The 12938-nt window shown below is 39.5% G+C and overlaps 1 protein-coding gene across 8 annotated transcripts in view; it reads right to left on the reverse strand.

Annotated features, from left to right (window-relative positions):
- Nucleotides 1-5207: 5207 nt before the first annotated feature.
- Nucleotides 5208-12938, reverse strand: part of LRRC3B (leucine rich repeat containing 3B) — an 85902-nt gene continuing 78171 nt past the window's right edge. For 6 of the 8 annotated variants that reach the window (XM_033131554.1, XM_033131559.1, XM_033131562.1 and 3 more), the window contains one exon: nucleotides 5208-6473. In XM_033131554.1, coding sequence (XP_032987445.1) covers nucleotides 5530-6309 — 780 coding nt within the window. In that variant the 5' untranslated portion in view covers nucleotides 6310-6473 and the 3' untranslated portion in view covers nucleotides 5208-5529. Of the gene's footprint in view, nucleotides 6474-9077; nucleotides 9145-12938 lie in introns of all 8 variants that reach the window. The other 2 variants (XM_033131555.1, XM_033131557.1) reach the window with 1 other exon arrangement.

The raw sequence follows: 12938 nt of genomic DNA on the forward strand, positions 1-12938 counted from the left end.
TGCTGTTAGGGAAAGGTGAAGTTATTTGACAAAAGGTTCTTTTATTTGTAAACAATTCTTTATCTGTGATTTATACACAGGAATTCCTCAGTTCATGTTTCAATGTGAAGATAGAAGTTCTTGTTGATAGTCAAGTGCTGAAAATGTCCGTATAAGTCAGTCCTACGTGTTCCCCCAAAGCCTTGCTTCTAGGTAGCACTTCCCAAGATTTTCTTTGTTTCTCATTTCACATTCTTCTCTTGTTACTGCAACTCGCTCCTCAGAGAGACAGGGAACTGGCAAGACTGTCTGTGAGGATGAAAGACTTTGAGAGCCGACCAGTACCTTTTATATATTTTTCTTCCAGAAGAAATGTGGGCAATCCTAAGGAAGCTGGATTAGCCCCATCCTATTCCCTATGATCCACTTTATTTTAAAATCTGTTCAGCAATCAATGCCGTTAGCTCAACAGATGGCTTGTTAATCTTTAGACCAACAGCCAGATTTCAGATTGCCTTCGATTTTGCAAACTCTTCTCTGGAGAAAAAAATTAATGAAATATCAAAGCGAAAATTAGAATGTTGGTCCTAACCCCAGAGTGACCCACAGTGTATTCTTTTCAGGCCTAGCTTTTAAAGTCAGATCTGGAAAAACTTTTTCAGTTGAATAGCTCACACATTCACAGGCAAAGAAAATAAATGCATTGAACCTTTTATTTTTGAAAATAATGAGCCAATTTCAAATATTTGTCAGCCAAAGGAGGAGCACGGCTCACAAACTTGATCAACTCAGTTGCCATTAGTGACCAGCATAAATGTTTTCACTGAATTTGCAGATAGCCTTGAAAATGTATCAAAAATTTCCCCAGAAACCTGAAACCTGGGCCTTCCGTAGACCAAATTACTGACAGGTAGATTTTGTTTTCAGTGTTCTCACTATCTCTTTTCTTGATGCTCTCAGGACCTCATTCTCCATGTTACCCCAAGGTGCCCAAGGACACATACACACACACACACACACACACACACACACACACACACTGATTCGCACTAGCTCTGGTTCTTTTAATGTTGAAGAAGTTAGAGCTACAAAGAGAGGTGGATTTCCTTTTACTGTCACCCCCTCCCCCATCCCATGAAACTGTGGGACTCTATGTCTACCTTGTGGCCTTAAGATCATAATTTCCCTGTGTTGGAAAGAAACAGTCTTAGATATTGAGTCCCCTTGCTGTGTCTATATGACCCACTAATTCATTTGGTGCACTTGGGACCATCCATATAATGAGTGTGGGCAAATGTGGGATGAGGAATTCATGTCTTCCTTTTCCATAAATTCTGATTCGCCTACTCAAAATTGGGAAAGGATTGGGGAGGGCCTTTACACATGTGTGATAAATGAGTTTTCCCCTGGTTTGTTTTGTCTGGTTCAGACCCAGCCCACCTGGTGAATCAATGATACCATTTTGGGAAGACACGCTGATAAGAACACTGGAAATGGAGGAGAATACTCACCACCCTCCTTCCAGCAGGGCTGTACTTGACACTCAGGGTTTATGTTGCTATACAAGGAAACATATGTTAACCAACTCTTCCTTCCCAGGAAGCTGCACCAGGATCATTTTCTCCATCTCTCCACTGAGAAACCAGATCACGAACAGCGTTGAAATATCCAGGAGCTATTAGTGAAATGGAAACAAGTCCTCATCACGTCTTGAAGAAACAAGAAGCTTTTTAGAATCGTAGGTATTCTTTATTCCAACTCTGTGACAACATAGGAACCTTAAATGCCTTCTGAATCCTCAAAGAAACTGCTGCCGATAACCAGTAACGTTTTCATAGTATATAGTATTATGCTATTCCATTTCTTTGAATATTGGGAAATAATTTATCAGAAGAGCCCGTCAGTGTCCTGGAAGGGACACTGGCTGGGGACTATGGAGTCATGAGTGCCAATCCCTAGGCCTGTCTGGGTTTCGATTTCAACACCTGTAAAATCAGTGGACGAGATTATCTCTAGGACTCTTCCAGTCCTGACATTCTAAGAGTTTGCCTATCTCTAGTACCCTGAACATTTAATTAAGCAGAATTTTTCCTTTGTAACTGTGCCAGATAGATGAGAGAACTTACTGCATGAATTGAAATTCTCGAGCCAACAAGGAAAACCTACCCACATCTCAGACTACCTTATGCTTGTTGATGTCAGAAAAATAATTATTGTGGATAATCAGAGCAGGACATATAAAAGAACAGCATGTACCTGGCAGAATTCGTATATCAGTGTGTCACAATTTGCCCGAATGTTCTTGAAAGTTAAATCTTCCATTATATAACTTTTTTTTTATCACTTTCTTAAAAATGTTCCCATTGGGTTGGCAAGTTTTATGATTTGCCTTGCTTCAGAGATAAGCACGTTGTCAATGATTAGGCTAAAATCCCCAGGTATTTTTGGATTTAAAAGCTTGAGGTTTAGATACTAATGGAGAAGGATGAGAAAGAGGCTGATATTTAAAATATTTAGAAGGTAAGATGGTATGTGCCTCTGATGAGTTAATTTCAAAAGCTTACAGTTATAAAATAGACAGCTCTCCATGTATATAAACATCTGCAAAGATTTGGAAAATTAAGCAGCATGTTGGGATCCCAATCAGAGCATCCATGTAGGGCCTTTTTCGGTATAGCCGTGAGCCTCTGTAAACTCTTTCCACTCGATGTCATCAGACTGTCAGTCAGTGGGCTGAAGCATCCCTACAAGTCTATGGGAAGAGCATTTCCTTGCAGTTCTGGTCATGAAGGAGTCCTATAGCCCGTTATTTATTAAACATCTTTTTTTCTCCTCCAGCTGGTTTTATGTTAAAAAAAAATTTCATTCTTAAATAGTGAGATGGAGCTAACTTATTCTTTTTAAAGCGCTCACACTTATGGCCCTGTTAACTGAAAATCTACGCAGAGAAATCAGGCAGGGAGCTGATTATTAACTTAGGCGGCACCTCTTAACTCTATATACGCAGAGAACTACAAACTAACAACTTTACCACAACTAAACAAGACTATGACTATACTATAAGACTGCTCAGAGATTTTTCCTATATAGGTACTTTCACTGGACCAATGCAATTGGTCACTAGCAAGACAACCTCTTATTAGTAAGAATATAAAGATTATCTTAGTAGGAGCAACCTGGAATGAATTATGTAATGTGTGAGAGCTTTTATAAACTGAATGCTACTCACACAACCAAATAAACACAATTTATTTAAAAGTATAAAGGGTTACCTTAGCAAAGGCTTGATTTTCCTCTTCTTTAGGAAAAGAAAGGTGCATTCATTCAGTTAGCATCTTTCTATGGCAGTACTTACAGAGATATATTATAACGTTGTCCTCCAGGGGGCGTTAAATCTTCAGCAAAGCTCCAAATTCTCTGGAAGGTTTTTAAATCCAGTTAGCAAATACAGTCTGGCTTCCTTCTCACTGGAATTGGGGAATTCTGAGGCCCGTATCCTGAATTTCACGTCTCAGTCTTCTAGTGTATGCTTTACACTTTTTAGTAAGGCCAGGGTGGGCATGAAAAGCCCAGGGCCTTGGGGTGTGTGCCAGTGTAGTCTGACCACATTGTTCAGAATGCCCTGCTACTGGTCTTGGATTGGTTGACTCTCATGGTCCATGCTGGTAACCCTTTAATAGACTATTGATATGGATAGGAAGAGTAGTGCTTTCCAAGGGCAGAAATGTGATTCCTGGAGGCCCAAAGATAACCTAGTATGGGCTGGAGAAGGCCCATGGGTCAAAAGGGCATGATACCTCCTTCCTAGTTAAGCCCCACTCAGGGCTGCTTTCGCTGCTATTTTTTAATGCAACCACCACTTAGGAGTCTGCAAACCTCTAGGTCTGGGGAACCAGCAACTTTATGTAGTGAAGTCTACGACTGTAAAGAAATAGGGTACAGTGGTTAAGAGGTCCATAGGTTCCGGTGTTGACTGGCTGGGTTTCAATATCTGTTATGCTTCTTATAAATTCTTCCTCATTCACAAAAGATTATCTCATAAGGTAATTGTAAGAATTAACTAAGACAACCACAAAAAAGTACTTGGCGCTTAGGGAGTGTTTCATGAATGCTATCGTTACTCTTATTCCCGAGATTCCCCATGATATGGCTCCAACTTGTCTCTTACTTCTCCCGTACATAGACTCCTCCATCCCAAGGACCTCTCTACACTTTTATCCCTTTGCTACCTCTACTTCGTCTGTCTTTCTTGGTTACAGCACCCTCTGATGAGATCCCACCCAAATTTCAAGGATTATCTGTAATGTCACTTTAAAACAAAACAAACAAAACAACAAAAACTAAAACAAAACCCCACAATTCCCTACTCCAACAATTGATTGAGCTTTCTCCTATCTCTGAACAATATCAGGGATACAATATCTTGATATATATATATATATATATATATATATCAAGAATAATATAAGTTTATATATATATAAACTTATATAACTGTACACTTAATATTGGTGCATTTCTTAATATGTATATTATACCTCTATAAGCCAACCTAGTAGGAACATAATAAGACCTCAATCTTTAGAGAGAGGAAGACTAGGTTCAAGTTCAAGTTCTGATAGTTTCTACCTGGCAGTTCATTGAACCTCGGTCATCTGCAGTTTCCTCCAATGTAAATGGGGGTGTATTTGTTACTTTGTCCTCTTGTAGCGAGGGTTTAGAGGCATAATAATCATACAAAAGTGCCTTGCGCTGTGCTGGCACACAGTTAATGCTACATGGCCCCAAGGACTTTCCTTTTCATCATAGCTATTTGTTTGTCACACACCCGTCCACCACACAGTAATGCTGAGGAAAGAATATGTGCTGTCTTTTTCTTTTCCATGTGTCTAGCATAGAGTAGACACATAGTGTGTTTACCTATAAAAAGGACTTTATGGCTGAACACACCAACTTTCAGGTAACAAACACCTAGAAACATGCCGACTTATTAAGCCTCTACAAGATGACCCACTGGGTATTATCACCTGGGTTTCCTACGGCTCAGGGTTCTGAAGTCTGACAGATACTTTACCTGGTTGATAATATGGCTATGGCTCCTCCGTGTACAGTAAGGGTTTAATAACACATCTTTCATTATGATAGTTTTTTAGGTTTTCAAGGGTTGTCTGTTTCTCTTTAAAGCAATGGAATGACTGTACTGTTTTCTTGACCAATAAGTCACTCTGTTTTCCATGGTTCAAAGTTAAGCTTTTATTTGGTTTTAAATTAAAAAAATAAATTTCATTATTAAATAGTGAGATGGAGCTAACTAATATTCAGATAGTAGCTTACTCAGGAATATACCACCGGGGGTACAATTAAGGGGTGGATCACCTAAACTAAAATTATTTGTTATGTTGTCATGTCTGTTAAAAGTTCAACAGTGGCATAACTCAAAAGAAACTGAGATACAAAGTTTTAAATGTTTACAATGGATGGGAGAAGTAAACCACTTATTCTACTGCAACCGCAAACAAATGTCTTCCTCCGCGCCAGTCAGTTCGGACACTACACCACAGTGCTAATGTCGTCGGGTTCATCTGCTTTCTTTTGCCTGCTCGGCAGGGATTTCAAGTATTCAAGGTGTCTCCGGGCATCCTCCTGATTCTGCCTCACGTAATACACCACATAGGAGATCACCATGGTGAACCAGCCAAACATGGTGACTAGCATGGCATAGTCGGTAGTTTTTTTAGGGAGGTTACAAAGGTCAGCATCATTGGCAGCATTGAGGAATGGTCTCCCGGCATGCTCATCCAACACAGAAGTCTTACAGATCACATTGTGGGCTGTCTCGTGATTGGACGCCATGCTCCTCAGAACTTGCTGTAGAGTACAGTCGCAGTGCCAGGGGTTGTTGGCAATTCTGGCCCTGGCCTTCAGGTTATTGAAGGCATTTTTGTGCACGCTTTGAATCCGGTTGTCGGACAAGTCCAGAGTCTGCAAAGTTTCAGCTACTCCTTTGAAGGCATGCTCATCAATAAACTCAATGCCATTTTTGGACAGGTTGAGAACTCTTAGTTGATGGAGGTCCTTAAAAATCTCGTTGGGGATAGATGTGATCTGATTCGAGTCCAGATACAGTAAGACTGTTTCAGGAGGAAGATCTCTAGGTATTTCCTTGAGATTTGCATTGCTGCAGGTGACATTTAAACCCCCCGAGGAAGAACAAAGACAGCCCTTGGGACACATACTGGCAGAATGAAAGCACAGTATCATAAGAACAAAACTTTGTAGGAGGAGACACATGGAGAGGGAGCGGGTTAACCACAGGTCTACCAGATTCATGCTGGAATGTCAGCATAATCACAAGCCCATTCCTCATTGACTCCAACAACCAAGCATAGCAATGGTTCCAGCCCTGTCCACGCCGTTGATTTCCTTCTTGGGTGGTTCAAAAGGTTGCAACTAACACATGTGTCTCTTCATTATTCCTGTCCTTGCTTGGGTACCTACAGGAAAGGGAAGCAGGTGCAATTAGCTCTTTTGCAAAGGGAGGTACACTGCAATTAAAAGTGTTTCTAGACATCTGGCATTCTATGTGGGCAGAGGGTTGGTTATGCAGGTAATTTCCATTAACACCACTGGGAGTTATCTGCGTAATGGGAGTCTCCTATTTAAATCCCAGGTACTGGGGGAGAACACTTTCAATAAATGACAACATTTCTGAATGACATTGCCTTGATTTCAGTTGTGTAGAATTAGAGCAAACAGTCCAAATTTCTCTCATCTCTATTGGTTCTTCTCCACATCCTAAACCTGTTATAAATTCTACAGCAGTGAAGTTTAATTACACCTTTCTTACAATAACAGATGTATCAATGCAATTTAGCCCTGCATTTAGGCAGCAGTGAGAAATAACACTAATATTTCAATTTCACAGGTAATGACCAACGATAGCAATATCTGCCATGGCTTTGGAATGGATTTCCAATTTGGAATACATTCTCTAAAGAAACATCTTACTTAAGTTAAGAAATGAATGAATGCATTCTAACCTTCACAACGAAATGTTGCTAGAAACTGACAGCCCAGAATCTCCAAAAGAGTTGCCTCCCTGTGACCTCCTGAGATTACATTATCCCTGGGAGGATGCCCTTAACTGAATTTCCAAAGCATTCTGTTCTCTAAACAACAATTTCCCTCCTCAGTAGATCTTCAAATATGACACATACCTCGAAGACTTTTTAAAATGTAAGATGAGACTTCCCCGATAGCCTATTTTTTTTCTTTCAAATCATGTATTATTAGTGTTGGAAGGGGCCTCAGAAATTGCAAAAAATAAATAATATGAACAAAGTTATGAGCTGCCTCAAAAACAGAGATGAGAATATAAATTAACCCTCAGGACTACTCTCTCATGGAAAGAAGGCCGGCATCTTTGGGGCCAAGTTGCAGAAGAGGGGAGTGGATCTTAGAGAGATGATGGGAGTTGCCCAAGGTCAAATAGCGTGTAGGTGGTAGAGACAGGACTTGAGCCAAAGACTTTGTTCTAACTCATTAATCTTGCAACGCTTTCCATTACCCCCACAGCTTTCTCCCAATTCCATCTGCTCTAGGAGGACAGTCAGGATCCAGGGAGCATTGCTTGTTGTGATTTCTGATGCGATTATTTTGCAGCTCAACCCAAACAGAGGACCCCATGGAGATCCACTGAGGCAGCTCTCTGCATTGTGGAGAGAGTCCAGGCCTGACTTCAGGGGATTCTCCCTCAGGACTGGAGAAATAGTCACTCCTCTTACAGCAATGAGCAACAAACGTCTTTCTGTATGAGCAACAAATGACTCTGCAAACTTATCTTTTCTAAAGATCCCAGATGAATAAATACAGAGGGAAATTACTCCAAATGTTACCAAACTCACGGAAGAGAAGATTAATGTGAGCTGAAAACATAATGAACTGGGTTGTTAATCATGGAAAAAATGAGATTAGCCAACAGCAGAATGGAGTGGATGTGCTTTTGGAATCCTGAGTCCCTTAAATGCCAGAGAATACTAAAGAAGGACCCCTAGGCTTACTAAGTCATCCATCAATAACTCACTTCATTTCCAGTGAAATTTTCCCTCCCTTCCATACTTTCCTTCAAAAGTGCATTGCATGGCATTTAGGGAGTCTAGTAATTGTCTAGATGGGAGAGAGAAAAAAAATAAACAGGTGTGGAGGGGAGGACACTCAGAGAGGAAAGAAGGCGGCGGAAGGACAAGGCAAAGGATGTTAGAAGGGGGACATGAGAAGGTACAGGAGAAGAAAGACATGAAAATGATTAGAGAAAATAAAAGGTGTCCATGTCAGCAAGCAACTTCCACGAACTGAGAATGTAGGGCCAGCCTAAATCCTGCTGAAAGGTGGGCAAACTCTGGAGAACTTTCCACACCTCCTCAGAGATAAATTAAGAGTCTATCTGAAGAAAAGTGTTCTCTAATTTAGCCTGTAAGCTCCATGAGGACAGAGGCTTTTTTGACGCATGTAGAAACAACAGTAAACAATTAAAATTTGGGAAGTACACTGGGTTTGTATCCCAACTTTCATCTTCATTAGCAGTATGCTGTTGGGCAAGTTATTTAACCTCTCTAAACGTCAGTTTCCTTACCTTGCATAGAAATTATAAAAGCACCAGATTACAAAGGTTGATTTGACAATTATATGAGATGATCCACGGGAAGCATTAAGCACAGTGCCTTATAGCGAGTTAAGCGCGCAATACCTGTGAGATATAATTACTATTGTTATCTCAGATATATTCCCAACTTCTAGCATAGTGTTTGACATGCAGTAAGGGCTAAATATTTATTGCATGAATAAAGAATCTAGTTGTGCTTTTTCTTCTTGATGGTAACTATTTTTATTATTTTTAACATAAACATTGGCTCATCAAATGTCTATTGGTGTTACATGTCAACATGATGGTTTTGGAAAAAATTTTGAGTTCAGGCTACTAGTTGATGGAAGGAAGAATGGAACTGCTTCTCAGTGGGCTCCTCTAGAGTTAATCATGGTTTCTCCAGAATGGTCTATCTAATGGTCACGGTCACAGACAAGAAATGGTTAGGACATACCTGGAGTTCTCAACATCAGAGTGAAATTCCTCTTGAAATGGAATCCCTCACGCCTCACATGGCCCACCTACACAATGGGTAGAATGCCTATTAGGAGTACAGATACAGCGTATCTCTGGCATTCAAAGAGGTTGGACTCAAAGTATTTTATTTTCTCACTATGATGCTTGATAAAAGGGGAACAAAAGCTCCTAGGATTGGCTAGATTGCTGGGCTGCTATGACTCAGCCACTAGAGCCTTCACCCTCAGCCAGGACAAAGTGACAAAAGATGCAGGGTATAGAAAGCTGAGCCCATGGATGTCCAGGAAGCAGAGAGTAAAGCTAAAGATACTGCGTCAAGGTCATCTTTGGCAGGGAGAATGGAAGAACTGCCTCTCCACTCTATTATGCTGAATTACTGTTTCGAAAGGGATTGCCATCTTGATGTTGCCCGAAATTACTGGATAGGTCAACAGTGGTTCTTAAAAAAGAAAGACATGGAGACGTGCCTGAGATTTAAAAAATGGGTCTTCTTTTGACATCGGTTATCGTCCAGCAGAATACAGAGCTAAGGAGGAGTCTGGAAACCTAAAACTCCTTGCTCTATCTCCAGTCAGGTTTACCCACAAACCCAAAGTAGCATACAAGCTATCCTGCTGGGGTGGGGGTGGGGTGGGGAAAAGTACCTGCTTACTAACTTCAGAATGAGTGGGTAGAACACAAAGAAGGTCTGAAGTCCCACTGGTGATGGCAACAGAGTCACTGCCTGTCTTTCTGATAAGGAATAAGCCCTACCAAAAGAACAGACCAAATTAAACAGCATCTTTTCTACTTCCTAAGTGCCCATCTGCAATTCTCAACTCATCAGACTACTCTTGTCCCCTCATTCCCTTCAAATATGTCTGGGACAATGAGGACGTGATGGGATTTCTGGATGTGGTCTCCAGGTATGAGTTGTGCCACCAGAGAGGTCCATTTTACCCCTAAATCCATGCCTTTCTCACATTTTCCTGTCACCAATATTTCTGCACTATAGCAATTAATGCTGGGATTGGGTGGCAGCCATCAAATTCTGTTTCCAGAAGAAAAAAAAAAAGTGCACTTATCAGACTGCCTGAGTAGATAGTTCTTTCAGTGGCTGATTAAAATCTCTGTCTTGATTTCTGTTTCTTTCTTCTCGTTATTAGGGGATACTCAGGGACACTCAGGGCTTCTAACCCAAAGGCTTTCATTAACTCCTCTGACATAACAGAGTGCACCAATTCAGAAAAAAATACCAGACACACCAATTTCTTCCAATTACATTCCATACAACTCTGCTACCAAACAGAAGAATTTGTTTCTTCTGTTCAAAAGCAAAAAATAGCAAAACAGAAAGGCCTTTCAATTCAGGACATAAAATTCAAATAAATGAAAACACCTGTATAAATTTAAGTACTCAAAATTAAAATTTCTATATGGCAAAAAGTAAGACTATATACAAAGTGAAAGGACAAATGATAAAGTAAAGGGCTAATGTCTTTAAAATACAAGAGGTTATTACAAAGGAGTGAGAAACTGATACAATGGAAAGATGGACAGAAAAATGATGCTTACAAATGACCAATAAATCATACGAAAAGATTCCTGATCTCACTGACAGGAAAAATAAATTAAAATACTAATCATCTTGGTTTAAATTAGGAAAAATATCTAATGTCAATAAAAGTGTGAAGAACAAAGTACTGTCAAACACTTGATCAGGGGATAAGTTGGGACATTTTTGTTGTATGAACAATTTAGGAATATCTATCAAAAATTTAAAATTTAAAAAGAAAATAGGCTGACTTGTACGGATGTAAAGATGTCCGAAGACGACCACAAAAAAACAGCTTGACAGAAAAGGGTTCTTATAATCTCGTTTGTGTAAAACTTTTAAAAAGAGATAAATATGCAACTATAGACATATGATTTATATGTTTACATATGCATAGACCATTTCTGAAAGGATGTATAAGAAACTATTAATAGTGGTTAACTGAGGAGTGGAACTCAGGGGCTGGCAGGAGAAGAGGAATTGTCTTTTTGGTTTATACTCTTCTGTATAGTTTTAACTTTTTATGGTATAAAGGTGTTTTGTTTGTTTTTATTTTACAATAAAGATTTAAAAGATTTAATACAAAAGGACCAGGGATTAGCTGGAAAACGAATCCAAAGATATGCCTCAGAAAGCAACTTTTGAGCACACGAAAGACAATGGTGGCCAAGAGGGTCAGGCAAATAAGAAGACAATGAATTTTTAAAAGCTGTACACGTTTCAAAATTAGACACTGGATATACAAAGGGACAATGGTGAGGCCATATATAAAAATAGAGCTCTAACTCACAACCTGTAGCAACCAACCCAGGAAGCCAAACTACAACCTCTGTAGCAATTAATCCAAATCAGGTAGATCTTGATCAATAACTGCCGGCTTCTCTAATATTTGCCCCTTTTTCCAATTTAGGACTAATCGAGGAAAGCCAAATCTGCTCCCCTAACAAATCACAGAGGACGCTCTCATTCTAATTAGCTTGCCGCCAGCTTCCCCATGCCAAGAGGCTCCAATCAGAGCATATCTGAAGCTTTTCATTTCCCCACTATAAAGCTTTTCTACTCTCCTATCCGTGTTTGAGTCTCTGCTAAATTTGAGGCATGGTGGCTAACTCCCTTGCTATCGAAAGCTCAGAAAAAAATGGCCTTTGCTTATTCTCCTTTGGGTCGTGCTTGTTTATCTCCACAAAGTTTAAGTTTGTGATATTTTCAATGAAATATTTCCAAAGTTAGCTTTATAATCTATTATAGAAATTATATGCTGATTTTTTTTGGTATATATTCAGGTTTTCTATAAACTAAAGCCATCAATGTACCGTGTTTCTCCGAAAATAAGACCTAGCTAGACAATCAGCTATAATGCGTCTTTTGGAGCAAAAAGTAATATAAGACCCGGTCTTATTTTACTATAATATTATATTATATTTACTATTATATTATATTATATAAAACCTGGTCTATAAAATTATATTTACTATTATATTATACCTGGTCTTATTTTACTATATATCTTATATATATTTTACTATAAGACCAGGTATAATAGTAAATATAACATAATACAATACAATATAATATAATATATATCGGGTCTTACATTAATTTTTGCTCCAAAAGATGCATTAGAGCCGATACTCTGGCTAGGTCTTATTTTCGGGGAAACGGGTATGTCATTCCTGACCAAAACATTAGGGAGAGTTGGGACCTGAATAATTCATGTGAACGAAATGTATAGATAATTTTCTCTACTGCTGTTCTTTGATGTTTGTAGATACAGCTCCTTAGTTCACATCTTTAGCATTGACGTCAGCCATGAATTTTAGTTTCACATTTCTACTCACAACTACCTATCACCAGAAGATCCTACCAGGGCTACAAACTGGGACCTACAAGTAAAATCATTTTCACCCTTCATCCCCACTCTGGTACCTTCTTCCTACACCATAAGCCACCTGTTCTTCCCTTCTGATTTTTTAAAACAATTTTCAATTTCATTCTTCCATCTACTTCTCTTTATGCTTTACGTTCCCATTGCTTCTTTCCTGGTCAAACCTCCATCATGTTGTTCTGAAAGCAAAAAAGCCTCCGTTCTGGACTGCCTGTGTGCAGCAGTCTCTCCCTGCTCCCGTTCTCCTTCTAACGTCAGTTTTAAAGGAACACTCTAACCATGTAGTCTCGCTGGTCAAAACGCTTTCATGACTCCCCAGCTCTTTATAACAATCCTCCAATCGTGTCTCCCACCATACTTCCTTCCCCAGACACAGAAACCTGAGCTCAGTAAATATAATGATTAGAAAGCTGATGATA

This window comes from Rhinolophus ferrumequinum, chromosome 17 (genome assembly GCF_004115265.2).
Source record: "Rhinolophus ferrumequinum isolate MPI-CBG mRhiFer1 chromosome 17, mRhiFer1_v1.p, whole genome shotgun sequence".
Taxonomy (NCBI): Eukaryota; Metazoa; Chordata; class Mammalia; order Chiroptera; family Rhinolophidae; genus Rhinolophus; species Rhinolophus ferrumequinum.